Genomic DNA, 22,026 nt, shown 5'->3' with positions numbered 1-22,026 from the left:
AAGCCCTTAGACAAGGAGTAATCAGGATTGTGCCTTCTAGTGGCAGAGAACTAATATGGCAGACCCCTGTTTTTAATTTGTGCTTTTGCACAAACCTTCTTGGTATCACAAAGAGGTGGCAGAGAAATGCAGCCATGGAAGGAATCACAACAAAGCTTATACACTGAAGATGCACCTAAAGAAAAGAAGGGATCCAAAGCTGAGGCATGGTGAAGCATTGCCGTGCTTGTGTTTCTGTAGACAATCAACAACATTATCATCACAGCAAAGGAGCCATTTGGACTTGACAGTAGCGGAAAACAGTTTTGAATTTTATAATCCTTTCAGCTGACCGTAACATGCAGTTCAGAAGACTTACCCCATAATGTCTGATAACCAGACTGTCTGATGGAAAAGGGAAAGAGTAATAGAAAGCGTATTTTCTCATTGGCATTTCATTCTAATCCCATATGGTGGCAGCCAGGAATCACCTGGCAAACATTTCATGAACCTTTTAGAAGTTGAGATAAGAGATTTTTTTTCCCAAAATATTAATTGCCAAATATGTGGTACCAACAAAAACGAGGCAGGCAGTGGACATCTACTGCTCTAGAACATGGCACACACTGATTACCAAATTTCATAGAATCACAGAAGGGTTTGGGTGGGATTTGGACTCAAAAATCATCCAGTTCCAGCTCTCCTGTCATGGTCAGGGACATCATCCACTACACCAGGCTGCCCAAAGCCCCATCCAGCCTGGCCTCGAATACTGCAAAGTAGGGGGTGTCCACAACTTTTCTGAGCAGCCTCTTCCAGTGCCTCACCACCTTCAGAGTAAAGAATTTCTAACCTTAATCTACTCTCCTTCAACTCAAAGCCATTACCCCTTGTCCTGTCACTCCATGCCCTTGCAAAAAGCCCTTCTCCAGCTTTCCTGTAGGCTCCTTTAGGTACTGGAATAGTTTTGGTTGAAAGGGTCCTCAAAGATCTTCTAGAGTCCCAGTTCCTCACTGAGCTTGCATAAATTAATTTAATTTTTTTTTATTTTTAAAAGTTCAAATTAAAGAAAATACACCATGATAATGTACTGCAGCCATTAACTGGGGACACTAATTGCTGGCATTGCCAAAACAGCACACTGTAGAAGTAGAAACTGTCTTAATAGCTGCAGCCTTCAGAAGTGTTCTGTCAGATGGCTTTTCCCACCACCACCACTCAGTTCCTCTGAATTATGAGTTGCCATGGGCCAGATTTATTTTTTTAGTTTCCCTCTTTGGGCTTTAACAATTCAGATGTCTCAACGACTTCCAGATCATTCTCATCATTGTACCAGCTGCATGTGGAATGCCAAGACCTTTCCTGGAACCCATTGCTCAGGGCAAAAGACCCACTAAACGGCTGCCTCGCTCCTTGCAGTTTTCTGGGACAGCAGCAGTAACACTTACACAAAGGGAAATTCAACCCACATCACCTAATAATCCAATTTAACATTCTCTGAAAAGTTTCCTGTACATTTTTAACAAGAATTGTGTGGCTCAGGGTTTATCAAAGGTTTCCTATGCTTCTGAATCATGCTTGGTAATGAGAAAGTGGAAATATTTGCCTATGTGGTTTTAAAAGAGGAGCTATAAAAACATTCAGACAGTCATTCTTACCTGATTTGTTTAAAAAAAAAAACCAACCCACCCTAGTTTATCTGCTCTATTTATATGACATGAAAAAACCCAACTGGATATATGGTCAGAAAACAGTATACAATGGCCATAGAATCACAGAATCATCAAGTCCAACTGTCAGCCTTATATCACTGTAACCACTAAACCATCTCCCAAAACACCTTGTCTACCCATTTTTTATACACCCTCAGGGACAGCAACTCTACCACCTCCCTAGGCAACCTATTTCAATGCCTGACCACTCTTTCAGTGAAGAATTTTTTCCTAATATCCAGCCTGAACCTCCCTGGAGCAACTTCAGACCATTTCCTCTTGTCCTATCATTAGTCACTAGGCCAACCCCCCCCTCACCAGAACTTCCTTTCAGGTAGTTGTAGAGAGTGGTAAGTTCTCCCCTTAGCCTCCTGTTCTCCAGGCTAAACAACACCAGTTCCTTCAACCACTCCTCATAAGACTTTGTGCTTCAGACCCTTTACCAGCTTCATTGCCCTTGTCTGGACACACTCCAGCACCTCAATGTCCTTGGGGCCCAAAACTGAACACAGTATTCCAGATGCAGCCACACCAGTGCTCAGTACAAGGGTAAGATCACTTCCCTGGCCCTGCTGGTCACACTTCCTCATACAAGTCAGGATGCCATTGGCCTTCGTGGGCACCTGGGCACACTGCTGGCTCACATCCAGCTGGATATCTACCAACACTCCCAGATCCTTTTCTGCCAGAAAGCTTTCCAGCCACTCTTCCCCAAGCCTGGGGTTGTTATGACCAAAGTGCAAGACCCAGCACTTGGCTTTGTTAAAGCTCATGCAATTGGCCTCAGCCCATCAATCCAGCCTACCCAGATCCCTCTGCAAAGCATTTCTATCCTCCAGCAAATGGATGCTCCCACACAATTTGTTGTCATCTGCAAACTTACTGAGGGCACACTCAAGCCCCTGACCCAGACCATTGATAAAGAGATTAAACAAGACTGGTCCCAAGACTGAGCAACTATCTAACTCACTATGCAACTGAGAGGGCAAATTAGGGACTGAAGATAACAGGGCCTGATGATGTTGCTCTGGGCAGATGATTCAAACTGAAACACAGGCAATTCTGTTTGAACACAAATAAAGAACATCTTCATTAGTGGAAGAGGTTGACCAGAGAGGCTGTGGAGATATCCAAAACATGATGGGACATGGCCCTGAGCACTCCACTCTCACTGCCCCTGCTTTCAGCAGAAGGCTCACATTAGACAATCTCCAGAGGTGCTTTGCAACCTCAGCTTCCCATGGTTCAGTACTGTACTTTTTCATTTTGCCGCGAGCATTTGCTCCTTCATCACAGTGGAATTTGATGACAAGCAGCTACATAAACACGTTTTGCACAGCCAAAGACTGCTAGGTGGCATTTAGAATCAACATTTTCCTTCTTCACACAGTCACAGCGGGAAACAGCATTGTTCTTTACCTCTAGCAGCATAATATGGGCCAGGTAAGACATGCAGAAGGTGCTCACTGTACCTTTCACCGGAGCTGACACTTCAGATTTCACCACTATATAAAGCACCTGAATTTGCAACATTGACAGATGCTGCAGGCAAAGAGCTCTACATGATTTGGGTACAATTTCCTCTTCCATTTTCCCTCACACTTTAATTAGTCTTCTTTTTATAATAACACCTTCTGGAAGTGCAGCATGATGCTGGCAAGCCCACTCTAAGTTGTTTTTTCCAATTGTGTTTAATACAAGTTGTTGCTAGCAATTGTAAAAGCATCTCAGTTCTCTGTGGAAATAAGAAACAATATTGTATAGCTTACAGAGTAAAAGAATATAATTATATCCTCACACTTATTAAATGAAGTTGTTTGGAGAAATATACTTAGAAGATACTCAGTCCGGCAATGCCTGAATCAGAACTGGTTTGAACTAACTTAGCATAGACAATATTCATAGAATCACAGAATCATAGGAGTTGAAAGGGACCTCGAGAGATCACTGGGTCCAAGCCCCCTGCCAAAGCAGCTCCCTAGGACAGGTTGCACAGGGAGGCGTCCAGATTGGTCTTGAATATCTCCAGAGAAGGAGACTCCATCACCTCACTGGGCAGCCTGTGCCAGGGCTCTGTCACCCTCACTGGGAAAAAGTTCTTCCGCATGTTGGTGTGGAACTTCCTGTGCTCCAACTTGCAGCCATTGCCCCTTGTCCTGTCCCCACAGACCACTGAAAAGAGTCTGACCATTTCCCCCTGCATCCCATACTTAAGATAGTTCCCCCTTAGTCTTCTTTTCTCCAGGCTGAACAGTCCCAGATCACTCAGCCTTTCCTTGTAGGGGGGATGCTCCAGGCCCTTAATCATCTTCATAGCCCTCCTCTGGACTCTCTCCAGGACATCCCTGTCTTTTCTGTATCAGGGAGCCCAGAATTGGACACAATACTCCAGGTGGGGCCTGACCAGGGCAGAGTAGAGGGGGAGGATCACCTCCTTTGACCTGCTGGACACACTCCTCTTGATGCACCCCAGGATCCCATTGGCTCTCTTAGCCACCAGGGCACACTGCTGGCTCATGGCCAACCTGTCATCTACAAGGACCCCCAGGTCCTTCTCCACAGAGCTCCTCTCCAACAGGTCACCCCCCAGCCTGTACTGATTCAAGCATTTATTCCTTCCCAGGTGCAAGACTCTACACTTACTTTTGTTGCACCTCATTTGGTGAAATTTTTGCTTTGTGAAAGATGTTTGAAAGCTCAAATCAAACCCAGCCCCATTCCTGCTCCTGGTTACTTTTAAGCACCTTTAACAGTTAAGTGAAAGCAAATGATACTACAAGGAATGGGAGGCCATTTCTCCATACGGCACTGTAGCCAGTCACCTATATGTCTCCATAGTACTACAAATCCTTACACTCCCTGAGTTCCCATTACCTTTCAACTAACATCTTCTGTCAAAAGCTCCATTTGTGCCCCTTTCGACAGGTGGTATCCTTCAGTCCCTGGAGGATTTGGTAACAGAAATGGGCAAACTTCTGGAGACAAGAACTTCACACTCCTCTACAGTGCTCAGGCTGGACTCGAGTTTTCCACTCAGGGATATCTTTTCACAGAATCACAGTCACAGAATCGTAGGGGTTGGAAGGGACCTCGAGAGATCATCGGGTCCAACCCCCCTGCCAAAGCAGCTCCCTAGCACATACTGCACAGATAGGCAATCAGGCGAGTCTTGAATATCTCCAGAGAAGGAGACTCCACCACCTCCCTGGGCAGCCTGTCCCAGTGCTCATGTTCACATTTCCCTCTAATGACACGATATACTAACTCGAACAGAGAGGGAAAAGGAAAATTCCTGCTAGGTAACAGCAGGAAAAAAGGAAGAGAAAAGAGAAAAACAGGCAAGCCAGAAAGAGCAAAAGAGAGAGGCAGCACGTTGTTACATGCACACGGTATGGAAGTGGTATGAAAGGTGTCCTGTAGCTGTGCCAGGGCAAGCTCTGAGCATGGATTGGACAAGTGGCCTACCACTGACTCCTCACAACCTACCTGATGGACTAGATTGGCTCCTGAGTAGCTTTTGATGAGTCCTCAGAATGACAGTGCATACAGATACGTAATTTCTACTTCTAATGCTGGCACTGGGGGCAGCAACCCCCTAACCTTTGAAGTAATCAGAGTTATTGAAAGTGAGAGCAGACAAATGCAACACCAAACCAGCAAAGAAAGGTAATGTGGCCTCAGGAAAATGAAGGTTTACCTTAAATTCAGGACAGCACTATCTTTTGGTCAGCCATTTGTTTCTTATTTGAATGCTGTCACTTGACTACATGCCATAAACTTATCCTAACTGGCTTTAATGAGAATTGCTAGGTGTCTAAAAAGTACTGGGAACATGAAAGGAAACGGACATCAGTTAGGGTAGGTCACCTTGGACTAGTTCAGGGCGTGTACACAAACACGGGGTTTCAAAGGGCTTTTCAGAAACAGCAAGCACTGTAGTGCTGGTGATTTCCTGTTCCCCATGGCCAGATCCAGCACAAAAAGCAATCAACACTCAGGAAATAAAATCTACCATCCAAAGTGCCACTGGAGCAGCCTATTTCCACACACAGCTGGTGCATGGGGGTAACATACAGCCTTAACACCTCACCCTGCCTCTGGAATCAAGCATAAGAGAAACATTGCCCTTACCAGCCCTCCATAAAAAAGAGGCCTCTTGCCACTTGTAGAGAAAACAGAGTCCAAAACCAGCCCAGGGGGGATGATGCAAATGGCACCTAGAATATATTGACCAAATCCAAACCCCAAAGATCTCAATTTATACTAGCACAGGAACAACAAAATACCAAGCAGAAAATAGATTAAAGGTAAAATTTATTAAAAAGGAAACATTTCAGTTATGCATATATTTGTAAATCTTTGAAAGGAACTGTCTTGTGTTTAATTTTAGAACCAGCAAGTGGGTGAAATTTCATGGGTTAGGAAGCATGAACAGAAAAGAAATAAAATGTTAATATCCTAGCTCCCAGGTTTGTCATGGAAGAATACAATCAACCTAACACCCCCAGAAGGACTTAATTATGTCCCAGCTGATAAATGAAAGTCAAGGGAGCAGCTTTCCAACTGCAAAGCAGGTGAGTGACAAACCCTCCACCTGACCGAGAAGCGCTGCATGAACCACCACATGCTACAGGGTTTAGGTGCTCTAAAGCTGGCCACAAACTTATGTCCTGTCCCACAGTGTTTGTTATACCATTGGCTTACCAGCTTAGCCAGCACAGTACAACCATGTATCCAGGCAGCTCCCTGCTGACTGCCTAGCTAAAAAATGTCAAAAATAAAAATCTCACACTTTCACTATTACTTTTAAAGCCACCTAGTTACATTTGCCTTAGTGCTGACTAGGTATGGAGTGTTTCAAATGTTATGAACCACAAAAGTCTTGCTTCAAAATGCCCACTTCTGGTTAGAGTCTTTCCAAAGAACTGTTATCAATAAATCCAAAGACCATGCAGAGGAGGAAATAATCAGTCTCGATCGAAACTCCTCCCTGGTTAAAAATCATCCCTGAAACACATAGCTCAAAGCAATTTGAAGGAAATTAAAATGTTGCTATGCAGAGATTATTGCTTATTGTGCCGACCAACACTAATTATTATTTTCTTTGTGATTCTAACTGTCAGTATCCATATGCCACCAATGGTCTTTATATTTTGGTATGATGTACTTTGGGCAAAGGTCTCTTCTCTGTTTATAAAGCACAATTCCCTCTTGTACATGATTAGGGATTCCTAATGGTGACTGAAAACTGTAATTGAAAAAGTAATTGAACATATGAGCAAAAAGAACTTTAATACATTTTCTAGATTAATGATGAGCACAAAAATGGGCAAGACATTCTAGTAAGACAAAACACACCTCCTCCTAAAGAACAAAGGGAAAAGTGGGCTATACACATCAGAATTCGTGGGAAAAAAGGTAAAAATTAATTTAGCACTTCTCTTGCTTAAAATCACACTGCTGAACCTTTCAAAGCTGTAATATCTCAAAACCCAGCACTCAGCAGGCAGGTTTGCTTGGCCTATTTACTCTGCTCGATAAGACAAGACAAAGTGGCACACGGTCACCCTGACAACAGCCACAGCCTGCACAGCAGAAATTTAGAATAGATATCTGCTGCATTTTCTTACAGAAATAAAAACCCTCTGCAAACTTTGGTACTCTTCCCCAAAGTACTTGCTGTACAAAACTGCAAATTTTAGATGAATGCTGCCAGCATAACGCATTTTTGGGTTACCCAAAGCTGAGACACAAGGGCAAAGAAGAAAAGATGCTGCGCAAGACCTAAGGTCCAACCAACCCACCAGGCTGGCCTTTGAACTGCTCAAGCAGTACATTGCCCACAATAACTGCTAACACATGCTTAGGGTAAAAAAGTACTAGAAATAATGCACATACAGAATGATCCTCCCATTGCTAAATAGCAGTTGACGAGGGGTGAGGTCTCTCCTTCCATGGGTCAAAGGTCCCCACGTACTTTTGCACTGGTGCAAAGTCCTGCAGTTTGTTCAGCTCCTGTCACCGCAGCAAGTGACATAGGCAGCGGCAGTTAATTCACCTGCTCAATTGTTCTTATCCTTTTCTTTGGCACATCTGTGGAAAACTGTTGTCCAATGGAGTTTATCCAGAAATTTAGAAACTTATTCCTTTATTGAGTGGTACCGTCGAATATGACCCCTGTAAAACCAAATTAGCCTGTAATCCTTCTGGTTTAGATAAAATCCACTTCATTAGAACAGGAGCTTCAGATGAAGCAGCTGTAGGCAATAGAGATTCTCTGCTTTTTAATTTACAACAGCTTGCTTTGCATTATGTTAGTGCTTAACAGCATCATTGAATAGACAGCTTTCTACATTATGAAAAATACCACTTGCTGAATCTTGTCCCCAAAGAAATTAAAATGGCCAAATCACCTTTTTTTTTTCTAATAGCTCTTCCCCAATAATCTTTCCTTCAAATGTACTATGACCCCCTGACTGAAAGCCTCCAACATGAAAGCATCTCAATTTTACTTTTTGCTGTAGCTGTTTCTGTTACTCTTGCAGTGTCTGACCAGACCGCCCACACAAACACCACCAAATGCACAGTTAAAAACTGCTACTTGTGAAGCTGTATCAACATAATTCTCCTTGGAAGCAGAAAAAAGAAAGAAACAGACTGTCCTGTCTCTTGAACTTTTGTGTCTTTGCTGGAATGATAATATATCCTTGCAATGACAAATTACTGGTGTTGAAATACAACTGTAATCCCCACATATTCTGGACAGCTGTGGCCAGCAAGACACTGGGGTGACCACAGTTAACATGACACATAGTAGCTGCCACGCAACCAATGCTTGCCCTTAGAAAAAGCTTCTTTAACAAAAAGAAGGACTGACAAATGTAATGGGATACCTTTACCTGTACAAAGCCCAGCAGTCACACAAAGTTGGTAAGAGATCGCAACCAGAATTTTACAGGAGAAATACTTCACTTACACCTTGTCTTGGGAACTTACCTGCCAAATAAGCACTTTCACTGGGAGCTTTTATTATGAGTCACCACCCAAAAGGTGGAGGAAGCTGGCAGCATACTCCCCAAGCCATGACCCAAAACTGTGAGATGAGGCGGGGACGGGGCACATGTGTGAAGAAACCTGTCAAATCCAATATGCTTTTACTGACACAGATAAGTTGATTGCCTGGACTTGGCCTCCAAAACATTTCAAGACTCATGCCTGACAGTGGGAAACCAGAAATCTACTTAAACAACAGGATTTAGGAAAAAGCTGCACTGAATTCTCATTTTCAGACACACACTGAGCAGATGGAGGAAAGACAGGGAGATCCCTGTGAGTCACATCAGCTCAGGAGCCAGACATTACAAGCACTGTCTGATCCAGCTCTTGTTGAAATCAATAAAAGCCCTCTGCTGAAGACCATGGGAGATGGAAAATAACCCTCTCCATGGTTCAGCCAGAATGAGTGAATGAGAAAAAAAAGAATCAAACAAGACAGCTTTCTTCCTTTCTGATTTGCATGGTGCTTAAAGATTCAGATTATAAAACATGATTAGTCATCTGTGAATTTTTTGTCTGCTTGCCCGGTATAAATAAAGCTCAGGTCTATACGTGGATCAGGGAGACAAGCATCACCTTGCACTCTGACAAGACAGAGATACCAGTAGCTGTGCATGAATAAGCATTATGGCATTTCAAAGGGCTGTAGATACAGTATGTCCTACAACTAAGAAAATTATTGCAGTGGTTAGATAGAAGACTGAAAATATACCCCTTGTTTAAAAAAATAAATAAATTAATTAGTTAAAAAAAATAAATTCCAGACAACATGATTCATCTTTTATCAGTTGGATAACCTGAAATTCAACTGACTGTTGGCAGAACCATCAAGAAAGTCCGTGACACTCACTATAACATCTATCATTTTTGAAATACAAAAAAACCACACCACAGATTTTTCTCTCAAGTGCTTCCCTGGCATCAGCTTACAGTAAGCATTCAATTATTCCTGCATTGCCTAGCTCTAATGACATTCATCACTGCAAACTCATTTGGCTGGAGGACCTATTCACACTGCCCACACGACGTTTACAGATTTTGTTCTCATTTTGCCTTGCACACTTCAGATCTCCAATATTTATGACTTTACACATGGCTCGTGTTTTGGTCATAAACATCCAATCAGTTGAATTTTATATGCTGTTTCTTGACACAGATCCAACAAGAGAAAGAAGGGGGACTTTACTGTGTCAATGTAAACTCCATCATCACCTTAGGTTGATGTTAATAAACAGGAGCAATCAGAAAAAAAGAAAATAGGAGAACCCACTTTACCAAAATTCTCAAAAGTTATACTCACTGCTGGTAGAGGACATGCGGCTGTACTCAGACCTGCAAGACAAAGTTTGTAGTTAGACAGGGATCTACAACATTAAATTGAAAAGACATAATGGAAAATGTACCAAATCTAATTCACATTGCAAATTAAAATAGTTTAATGCTCTTTGAGCTTTTTTTTTTTTTTTTGTACTAAAATAACAACTGGAACAAGTTTTGAACTGTCATCTTACATGTGTTCTGGAAACACCTATGTAGACTGAGTAAAGCAATGAGGCTTTTACTGAGGGATGGAAATGGCTATTCATGCTACCGCACTTTAAGCATAAAATACAAAGTTCAAAAGACTCTCTATAAGGAAAAACCAGGTGGCTTCTGACATAGGCTAGGAACAGAATGCTACTAAATTTTGACTCTGCTCCTAGATATCTTATGTTCTCTAGATGCTGCTCGGTCGATTTTTTCTTTCCTTTTGACAGAACTCTACTCAAAAACCAGAATTTTATTGTTCTTTGGACACAAGGGGCAGGCAAGACACCAAATTATTACCACAATAGAAGCACTGAGATTACAAAGCTTTTTGCTTTAGGAAACCCTTCTACTCTTTGAGACATCTCTCTGTAAAACCACAGGCCCACTGGTTCTGGATCAGACCATACTGGATTACCCATGAGAAAGTCAGAGCAGTTCAGTATTTTGAGCAGCCATGCGATGAATTTTGCAGCTGCCCATAACCCTGTATTGGCATTGTGAGGCGAGGTTTTGAGGGGCTGGGGAACTACAGGGGTGGCTTCTGCGAGAAATTGCTAGAAACTTCCCTCATGTCTGATAGAGACACTGCCAGATGGCTCCAAGATGGACCTGCTGCTGGCCAAGGCTGAGCCTATCAGTGATGGTGGTAGCACCCCTGAGATGCATATTTAAGAAGGAAGAAAGCTAAACCAGCATCAGCTTTTTGCAGGCAGAGAGAGGAGTGAGAATACGTGAGAGAAACAACTCTGCAGACACCCAGATGAGTGCAGAAGGAGGATGAAGTGCTCCAGGCACCTGCAGCCCATGGATAACCCCACACCGGAGCAGGTGGATGCCCAAAGGAGGCTGTGACCTGTGGCTGTATGGAGAGAGGAGCCCATGCTGGAGAAGATTTGCTGGCAGGACTTGTGATCCCATGGAGGACCCACAACGAAGCAGTCTGTTCCTGAGGATCTGCACCCCATGGAAGGGACCCACACTGGAGCAGTTCATGAAGAACTGCAGCCCATGGGAAGGACTCACGTTGGAGAAGTTGGTGGAGGACTGTTTCCTGCAGGGGGACCCTATACTGGAGCAGGGAAAGAGTGTGAGGAGTCGTCCCCCTGAGGAGGAAGAAGTGACAGAAGCAACGTTCGATGAACTGACTGCAAACCCCATTCCCTGTTTTAAGATTTGGTTTTATTTCTTTTTGCTCTACTCTGTTTTGCTTGATAATAAATTAGATTAATTTTTTTTCTAAATTGAGTTTGTTTTGCCCTTGGTGGTAATGGGTGAGCGATCTCTCCCTGTCCTTATCTTAACCCTCAAACCTTTGGTTTTATTTTCTCTCCCTCATCCCGTTGAGGAATGGAGTGACAGAGTGGTTTTGGTGGGCACCTGGCCTCCAGCCAAGGTCAACCCAACACAAACCCCAAACTCCTGAAAACCCCATTGTGGGCTGATTAGAACTCATAAACATGGTCCATTTACCCATTTACATCCTAAAGATTCAGAAATATGAAGGTAAAACAAATATGCCAATGCTGAATATATATATATATATATAAATAATTTCTCCTTCAGAAGCCCTACCCATGACTTCCGAGTGTTTGGTTTTGGAGTTCACAGTCACACAGCCTCTATTGTCCTACTCGCTGGGTCCCCAAAAGGGCCCCCACTTGCCAGAGCTCTCTGCCACAATTAATGTCTCTCATATATGTCCTGCGGTGCCCTGAACATAAGAGGTGAACTGTTTGGGGAGCCATAACACAGTTCTTGGATCCAAACCTAAATGCTTGCTTTATATAAATAATTGCAAGAATTTTGCAATATTGCTTTAAATCGAAAGAACATGTGAGCCTTGACTCCCAAGGTATTGGTCTGAACATATAGACTGTCCAAGCATATCCTCAGGATGCCTTCATACTCTAGGCTTTCAGGCGTCCAAGGGAATACAGGACATCAACCCCAAATAATTTTAGTGTCCACTTTCTATTTTAATATAGACATATCTCTGCAGAAGAAACAAAGCAGCTGCAGGCATCCCAGTACTTCATAGCCCCATGCTTAGCACTTAGTGTTCTGCAGATCAGATATTAAGACTGCTGCTTTAGGAGACGAAGACCATGAGGAACTACCCCAAACTCTTCAATCCTGCTGAACGAGTGAAAGATGGCACAATCTGAGTTTTTCACACTACTAAAATTAAAAAGAATCTACTGATACCATCAAGCACCAGGAGGTCATCAGACCTTTTGAAAAAGGTCTGTGCAGTGCTGGGTAGAAAGATGCTGGTGGGGGTCTGCAGCACACTCTTGCTCTCCCCTTTACTAAATCCTGCACCCCCAGACAACTTAATAATGCCACGGAGCAAGGAAACACCTTTGTCATACGTGGCAGAGACCGCAGGATTAGGTCATTAGTAGCCCCTCTCAGTCACCCTATATGTACTTGCCACACAGCATCCCCTCTGAGAATAAAATGCTATCCCTCAGCCAACCTCTCCCAGGATCCTTGTATAGCTTGAAAGGCAGAAGGAGAGGAGAGGAGAGGAGGAGGAGAGGAGGAGGAGAGAGGAGAAGAAGAGAGGAGAAGAGAAAAGAGACCTTCTTCCTCCTACCTCTAGGCCATGTACACACCACCAGTCTTACTCTGGACAGGGACCAAAGGGAAAACAATCCCAGGGTCTGGCTGAATAGTGCTGTGTGGGCCATAAAGCTGCATGGTACTTTCAGCAGCAGGCCCTGGCGATATTATTTGGCACCATGTATGTTTGGAAGGGTGCGAAAACTGTGTAACGTGTCATTCTTCACAAGCCCAGAGGCAAACAATATATATCCAGCTGCCTCCAAGCATCCCCAGCAAGGATTCATTCATTCAGCCTGCACTTCTGTTTGCAAACAGCCCGGGGCTGTCCCTCCCTGTGTCTGTGTTCAGCAGTTGGCGGCTGATTCAGTAGGAATCCGTACCGCTTGTGTTTCGGAGAGAAGCGAGACAACATTTTGCCTTGTGCTTACTGCAAGTAGAAGCAGCTTTCTATTGCTTTGCTCTGCTATTTCATTACCCCAAAGCGCTGCAGGCACATTATAGGACACGGGGAATTAATGAGTCCTGAACTGAGGAAGTGGCAGTCTATATACAGGCAGGACATGAAAAATGAGACAAGAGGAAAAATAAAAAGACGGGGAGTGAGAAAGGAGGAGACAACAGTGTGCTTGGAGACTAATTGCACAGACACGTTCTAATAGGCTTTAGAATTGTATTGGGGTTTTTTTGTAATTCAAATATGGTTCAAACTAATATTTAATTCATGTTTGTTGCATAACCGACATACACAGAATTAAAAAAAAAAAAAGGATAATTAGGCTCCAAGGCTTTTGTCAACCTTGGATGCCAAAATGAAGATTGTACCCTCCCTAAGCTCCCCCAATAGGCAATAAAAAGAGAGTCCTGAAGTGTGTCTCTCCTTTGTTGTTTTCTAGAGATGAAGCCTACAGAAACACATTCCGACTTTGAGACCCTCAGCTATGTGCATAATACCAAATGGGATGAATATGAATCTATGCTCTCAGAGCCAACCTGCATCACCTTTTGTCCTCCCTCCAACTCTCCCTTTCTTAGAGTTTGTTTTAAATCTAGTCCTCAAGAACAAAAAAAACAGTGTTAGTCAAATTCTTAATGTATTCAAAACATTAGTTCAAACCATTCAGATTCATGACATGCACCGGTAAGTGGCTTACAAAATACATTTTCTGTTCCTTATAGTCAGCTACTTAGAATATTAAACATTGAATTTTTACAAGTCTTTCAAGCTTTTTAGACTAGTATACACAACAGACATTTCCTTTGAAAAGATCATACATTAGAAAAATTAAGTAGCAAAATAAACATCTCCCGGGTCATGTAGACTCTTTGGACATCAAGCAACTTTGTTCCTTCCCATTCTTTCCATACCTGTTTTAAACATCCCAAATGTCATCTTCTATCAGTTCCCTTGGAAGAGGATTTTCCCATTAGGATAACTCAAGAGTAAAGCACTTATGGGCTTTAATGGTGACAGACTGGGGCCATACTGGGGCTCAGAGGCTCCAGGCCAATTACATGGTCTTGCAGCAAGCTATTTCCTCTGATAGATATTACATTATAGATAAAAGGAAAGAGACATTCAGGACAGAAACTGAACAAACAGAGGACTGTTCCCTTTATAGGCACATAATGAGGAAAAAAAATGATCAAAAAGAGTATTGAACCAGTGGGAGGTACTGAAAAGGAGGGCTCATCGCTCAGTCAAAAGACACATCAGTCTGCAAAGAATTTGTGCTCAATGGTCAGCCCACCAGCAAAGAGGAGCTGTGAACATGTCAAGAGACATTAAAATAGGAATGTAGAAACTTGAGATAAATGTGGACCTCAGTTCCCACTAGCACCATTGAAGAATCGGGACTGCGTGTTATCAGAGAGCACAATCAATCCTGAGCAATCCTCTGTGATCAGCCTGCACTACTCATTGCTGCTTAGGGATACTGAGCCTCAAAATACCCAGGAAAGGGAAATAGCCCACTGAATACCAGTAAGTAGCAGCTAGCAACTTGAGGGTGATGAGTATGGCATGTAAAAACGCCCTAAACCTGCCTCTTTGGGTTAGAAGCACAGCCCCATTACATCTCTGAATCACACAAGCGACATAGCTCCATCAGCCTCATGCTGTGCTTGGGTTACATCAGCATGCTGATCAGCCATGGCACAGTGTCTCGTTAACATAGCTGGAGTGGTGACATCTATGCTAATAAACAAATGTGCTCAAGAGAATCACCTGGGACTGAGGCCAACTGCCATGAAACAGTCCGCACCTGTACCATTAAAACCTCCTGCCTCCAAACCAGATTGGCAAGTGGTCTGCCAGGAATGGCCCCTGGGCCATGGTAATGTGGTGAAACAAGTCCCTGGCCCACAGTAAAACACACCCAAGAATCACATGGGAAAGAATGAGAGTGGGAGAGCCCCAAATTGATGCCATCAACCATTTTAAGTATTCAACAATATGGACAGCTCACTCCCAAGATGCTGCTTAATGCATGGCTGTAACTGGCATGGCTGGAAGAAGGGTTTCCAAGCCAGGCAGCATCTCCACAAAGGCAGTGTGCTCTGTAAAATGAACACGTCTCTCGAGTTATTCCAACACAATGCTACACCACAATATGCCCAAGGTCTCTATTATCAGGACTCCTTAATCCCCCTAAAAAATGAAATCATTGAAAGTTTACTAGATCTTTTGCTGTCTACATCCTTCACGTGCCCAGGACTGATAGAACGGCAGCTGCTGGATTCACATTTCCCTTGCCTTTTCTACCTAGCGTTGTTTCAGATTTCACTGCCTCATATTAAGAGCTGCATTTAACAGCTTCTTTGCCTTCCCTCCCCCAGAAAGCACTCCATGGGGCACACAGGAGGATTTTATAGCAGTTAAAGCACAAAGTGTGAGTCAGAAGATTTAGCTCTGTAGCTCTGTCTTGAGTTTCTTCTCACCCAATTCCTGTAGGTCAGATTCCAATCTGCTTCACTAACATTGGTCCAATGCAAATCCATTATTTTCACCATACTTCTGTAGTCAAGACAACTGGAATGGATTAACTCAGAGCATCTTGTCTTAAAATGCCTTGCTCTGGATTTCTAGCCCAGTGATGAAGCTGGATGGTGGATTTCCATCCCTCAGCTGTAAGTACCACCCTACAAGGGTCCTGTCACTCTTTAACAACAGAAGCAGACTAATACCAAACTCATAACCTTCATGCAGCTACAGCCAGCATATATATATATATATATATATACACATACATATACATATACATATATATATATATATAAAGCACCTATCACTGTATTGATAAACATTCTTTGGAACCACTCCAACAGCAGAGGTAAGAACAGGAGTCAGTCTGCCAGTACCTCAGTGCTGCTGCTTCCAACCAATTTAAAAACAAAACAAAAGAAAAGCCACAAGACTTTGCTGCCAGCTGGTTCAGCTGGTGTTTAATACTGCTACTCCATCAGGGGTGAATCTCACTGCCTCCCGGGACCTAGTCATCGTGGGTATTAGCACAGATCTCCTGGCTACCAGAAAGTGATTCACACCAGTTTCACCCCACTTTCAGTGCTTAGCTCCAGTGCCACGTGCCAGCAGGTCTGCCTGACACGAGGTTCAACCAAACAGCTTCACTCCACCAATTAAATCTGGTTACAAATGCTGCCTCAACCTCAATTTGTGACAAATAGCTCAAATTTATATTATGTGAATGTCAAATCAGAGACAAGTTGTCTACCTTGGCACATCTTTAATGATGGATTTATATGAAGTGAAAATCTCAGGGGAAAAAAAAAAAAAGAGAGATACCCCAAGGTAAAAAAGGCCTTAAAATAGGCTTCAGCAGCAGCGTTTTCTATTCCTGAGAGTTTCTCATAAATGGATAAAGTGTGTGACAAGAGACTGACATGTCATATTGAAGGACTACCATACAGATGACAAAGTCACAAATGTTGAATCCCTTTAAGCTAGAAACATGCGACATGACAAAACCCCTCACCCCAACAAACCACTCAATGATCCATTTGATAATTTAAGAACCCATTCTGACCGAGGACACACACGATTTGCAATTTTCCTAATACCTTTTCCTTCAAGGATACCCACCTTTGTGTCAGCTGCTGTGTCTCCTATTAGCAATTATACTTTCTGCTTTAGAGTCTAAAACATTTTACAGAACTGCAATAAAGAGATATTTTTTTCTTTTATGTGCTTAGCAGATAAATTAACAGAAGGTCAAAAAATCTGTGATTTTGCCAGGGTCACACATGCCACTAGTGAAAGCCACAAGGAAAAACAACAAAGAAATACAGCACAGTAAAAAAATTAACATAATCTCTGCAAAATTAATTTGAGGGAGAGAACCACAGGAGAAAAGGAAAAGGAGGTAACAACCTCTCTGAATATAACTGTAACCAAACAGTAATGGGTTTCGAACCAAAGAGTAATGGGTTTTGCTAAACAAATGTTAAAAATAGCTGCTGTGTGGTACAATGCCCTGAGCTTCAAGCATTTTTATCTGTTTTTCAAGAGGTTTCTCTGTGAAGAGGTTCTCTATTGAACTTGGCAGTTGTATGCTACCAAAGAGACAGTAGAATTTTCCTTCCTCCTAAAATTTGTCAAATAGCAATTAACTACTAAGAAATTCAGTTTACATCCTCAATATTTAGATTTCCAATTTATTATACAGACCTCCCCCCACCATGTACTTCAGTAATGCCTCCCCACTTCCTTCAAAAAGGAAAATAAATTATTTCAAATAAATGTGGAAAAGTTGTAAATTCAAATAATTTCTTAAAAGTTAGGAGTTCCTAAAATCTTAAATGACTTCTTCGTGAAGAAGGAACAAACTAAAGGTTTAGGTAAACTTTGACACTACTAGTAAGTTGTTTAAAGTATGAACTATTTAAGATACGGGTTTTCACAGCTGTCTAAGGGAACAGATGAAGCTCTTCTGGGGCTTGTCACATGCATTGAAATCTTCATTAATGCCAGCTATCTCACTGAAGTGCCATGCTTAGTTAATACTTGATAAATAGGAGGGAGTATTCCCTACAGAAGTAATCCTTGAACACAGCTACAGGACCAGATAAAAGTTTAGAAATTAATAATTTAAAACTATAGGTGTGAGAAACGACCTGTTTTCCACATTCACTGTGCCTCACTCAGTCCTGAATACAATGAATCCAGCTGATGCTTTGCCCGTGACATCAGTGGTAGCAAGAATTTGCCTCATTGCTTCAAAATGACACGACTAACAACTTCTCAAATTGTTTTAGTTTGCCATTTCAGAAGTTCCAGCCCCTAAAAACTTTGCTCTGCTATTCAGAGTAATGATAGTGAAATTTGCATGGCTTGCAAAACCAAGAAAATTTGAAATTAACATTTTAATGACTCTTTTTAGGTAGCTTAGCATTATTTTTTATAGTTTTCTCTTGGTTTTCTTTACAATTTATTAACAGTTCTTTAAACATATTTATTTCCCTCCCTTCGATTTCTTTCTTCCACTTGTTTTTTCCTCTGCTTTCTAATCAGAGACCAAAGAAAGACCATTTTCTTCTTCCTAAAATTTCATATGTTATAGGACAAACCCTATACTTAATTACTACAGAAAACACTGTCTCACATACTGTTGGGCTAAAAGATCTCCATAGCAGATCAAATAAAGGTTTTATACTGAAAAGACCAAAAATAAATTTCCTGAGGAGACACAATATGTACAGGCAAAATCTTTAAGACCAAGGATGGTCAAACTCTTTCAAATCTCATTAATAAACAGCCAATATAAACTAATTGGCTTATATGTTCCTCTCCCTTTATTTAGGTACTTGACACCACCAGCTCAATCCATTCTTATTGGATTTAGGAACTCAAAATACACTATTTTTGTTCAGTAGACTCTTTGCCAACCCCACTGACTGAGGCAAACGCAGTAAGAGGAAGGCATTTTCCAAGGGATTAGGGAAATGAAAGCTTCAACTGTAACCAGTCTCGCCTGCAGCACGGAGTTTTGGCTGCTCTTGTAGCTGGAAGCCACGGCAAAACCTTACGGAACATATGCCTGTAGAGCACTTGATGTAATAGATTGGTTAGCTGCTGTAAGCAGCTTCAGTGATACGGGCTCCTTACAGGAGCTCACACATCATCATCACATCTGATCATCAAGATGACAGGGGTTTGCAGGGCCTGGATTTACCAGGGTCGCTACCCACTGGTGTGGCCTGAGTGTAAGAAAGGGACCGTGTGACGCAGACCTGTTACTGCGTCACTTCGACAGCTGTGCCTCCTTGTACTTTGGGAGGATGATGGCTGAACTTCAAAACAGGGGTTTTGTTGTTGTTGTTGTTGTTGTTATTGTTATTACCACTGAATAACTGAAGAAAAAAAGAAAACAGGTCAATTGTGCCCGAGCTATGATGAGACTGAGACTAAGCAAAAAGTAGGGCTTCTGGTAAGAAGGAAAAGCAAGTGCTGTGAGAAAGCTGGAATATAAACATTGTGAGAGACATACGCAACATGTTTATCAGACTAAAATAGCCACTAAACAGAACTAAAAATAATAATTGAACTGTAGAGACCTATTGCTTTTCAAAATAAACTTCCGTGCAGAGCACCGCAGTTATTAATTGCCACATGTCATTGTTCAGATTCCTCAGACAGCCCCTTCCGCTGTCCTACACCTTCCAGTGTCAAGCCTGGGACAGGGATGCTTCATAAAATCATTGGCTTTAGCACCTCATCAGCACCAGGCACAAGCAGCTGCCAGTGCTGGTCACTAAGGTCTAAAGGCTAATGTCACCAGCTGGGCCTAACCCTTGCAAGTGTCCCTCCTGAGGAAACCCAGGTTTTTCTATTCCAGATAAATACAGCAAACTAGGAGTGACTTAAGCCATCTAGGATTTCTTGAGCTTTGAACCAGCCCCAGATTCACTGATTATTTTGTCTTCCTTTCACTCACAATCCCTCAAGACGAACTAAAATCCTGTTGTCCCACTGTCTGGAAAGAGGCCTGGATTTTTGACTTTTAGCTCATGTCACATAAAACATCTTAAAACTCTCCTCATTGGGTGTTTCCACAACACTACAATTATTTAACGTGATGGGAAAAGTCCTTAACTTCCCAGACCTCAGAAGAGCCAGGATTTGAATGAATAGCTGGATGTATGAAAAAGATTGCCATATTCCATGTCCTCTTCCTTTTCTTTCTTTTTTCAACCTGCAATATTATTGCTTCAGTTTTGTTGCCCTGCACCTGACACCACTTTGCAGAAAAGAATTGTCTTTAGAGCTTTGTTAATCCTCTCAGCTTCATATGCCAGCGTGGTGCCCTGATGCAACAGTACGTGCTGTACTCATCAGTGTGTCTGACATTAGGCTACTGCCTTTTCCCCCTGAATCTCAGCGTGTTCTGCTACAGTAGGTATAAGGAAGAGTCAAAGAAAGAACAGGAATGCTGTCTGACCTTGTTGCAAAGGGCAGTATCTGTCTATGTGTACACTCTTCTGCCCAAGGAACAGTCAGACTAGGGACCAAAGGAGATAGAAGACACAAGAAGCTGGGGGAAATACAGTTGGGAAAGAAAGGAGGGAGGAGGAGAGTGAAAACACTATTCTCTCCTAGGTCAATTGGGGTAGGCAACCTTCTTTTGTCTTTCTGGAGACAGAGAAGGAGCAAAGTCTGTTGTTCCTGACAAGATTGACACAGCAGCAGCAGGTAGGACAAGCTGGAAAGCAAATCACTCTCCCACAGAGATGGGCTGAAGGTGAGAGCTGAATGGGGATCTATTCCCCCTCCTTGCTGCTCCATGATCTTAGGAAAAGTTATCCAACTAACAAACAGCACACGTTTGACAGTGGGGTCACAAAGTCAGGGGGAAAAAATGTTGTTCTCCTTTGACTCTTACATGACACTTAAAGGTCGGACAACTGCCAGCAGAGTTTACAGCACTCCATAGGTCAGTATGATGAGTACCATGACAATGGCAACCCAGTTTTAGGGTGGCTACAAATCTAACCTGCTTTAGTGGCTCTCTGATGGTCCTTTTAAGGACTCAGATCTGCCTGATGTGCCTGGATGTCACTGCCACTGGGACATCATAGGTAGCTCGGCAGGCTTCCAGACTATCCTTAACACAAGTTATCCTGGGATACAGGGATGGTGCAGCACCGAGTCCTGACCAGCTCACAAAGTACAGCGCTGGGCCCCACTGCTGAGGCAGCACGACGTGCTTTGCAGCTCAAACTTAAAGCCCACGGTCACAGTCTCTTAGTATCTTCCTCCCCTTGTGCAGGAGGAGGATCCCCTCCTCAACCGTCACAGAAGGTGCATTCCCCGAGGCTTTCCAGGCACGGTGATGCGCCGCGGCAGGAGCTCTCCCCGCCTGCCCAGGGGATCACGCAAGAACCCCCAGTCCCGGGGTGAGGGGAGGGAAGGAAGCACCGCGCTGAGCGGGGCGCAGCCCCGTCTGTCGCAGGGAGGCTCAGCCCAGGACACAGCCATTCCCGCGACCACGGCCCCGCCGCTGCCGGGACGCGCTCGGCGGCGGCCGCCGGCAACAAGTGCAGCCGCCGGGCGGGAGGGAGGGAGCTCCCCAGCGCTGCGCCGCCGCGGCCCGGCGCGGAGGGGAAGGTAAGAGCCTCCCCGCCCGGCCCCCGCCACTCACCCGCCCGTCTCGGCTCCCGAGTCCACGCAGTCGTCCTCGCCGCCGGGCTGCTGCTCCATGGCGGCGGCGGGGTTCCCCGGCCGCCCTCCCGCGGGGGAGCGGCTACTGCCGCGACCTGTGTCTGCCGCCGCTCCGCCGTGTGCGAGAGGCAGCGGCTGCCGCCGCCCGGCCCGCCCCGGCCCGCCTGCCCGCGGGTCGGAGCCGCTCCTCCGGCTCGGCCTTCCCCCTCCCCGCCCGTGGCAGCCGCCGAGCCCCCCTTCCTCTCTCCCGCCGCCCTCCTGCCCGCCCAGAGGGGACGGGGACCGCCTGCCTCGCCCGGTCCCCGCAAAATACTCGCGGTCCCGCAGGGAAAACCTCTCATCCCCGCTTGCCCGCAGGCCACAGTGATGGGGCAGCCGTATTTTAGAAGCTGCTTCAACACCTTCGTTATGTCACTTTTGTTTTTCCAGTTGGAAGAAGGGCTGAGCGGTGCGGCGCCCCGAAACGAGTGAAAGTTGAGACAGAGTCGGTACCCATATGTTTTTGGA

The 22,026-nt window shown here is 43.9% G+C and overlaps 1 protein-coding gene across 1 annotated transcript in view; it reads right to left on the bottom strand.

Annotated features, from left to right (window-relative positions):
- FAM124A (family with sequence similarity 124 member A) overlaps positions 1 to 21,558 on the bottom strand; it is a gene marked incomplete at both ends in the record, with an annotated part of 42,244 nt that extends 20,686 nt beyond the window's left edge. The window contains 2 exons of the mRNA XM_084275738.1: positions 10,048 to 10,079; positions 21,500 to 21,558. Of these exons, the coding sequence (XP_084131864.1) occupies positions 10,048 to 10,079; positions 21,500 to 21,558 (91 nt within the window). The remainder of the gene's footprint in view (positions 1 to 10,047; positions 10,080 to 21,499) is intronic.
- Positions 21,559 to 22,026: the final 468 nt, after the last annotated feature.

This window comes from Gallinula chloropus, assembly GCF_964237585.1.
Source record: "Gallinula chloropus genome assembly, chromosome: 1".
Classification (NCBI taxonomy): domain Eukaryota; kingdom Metazoa; phylum Chordata; class Aves; order Gruiformes; family Rallidae; genus Gallinula; species Gallinula chloropus.
This window is presented reverse-complemented; position numbering and strand designations above follow the sequence as displayed.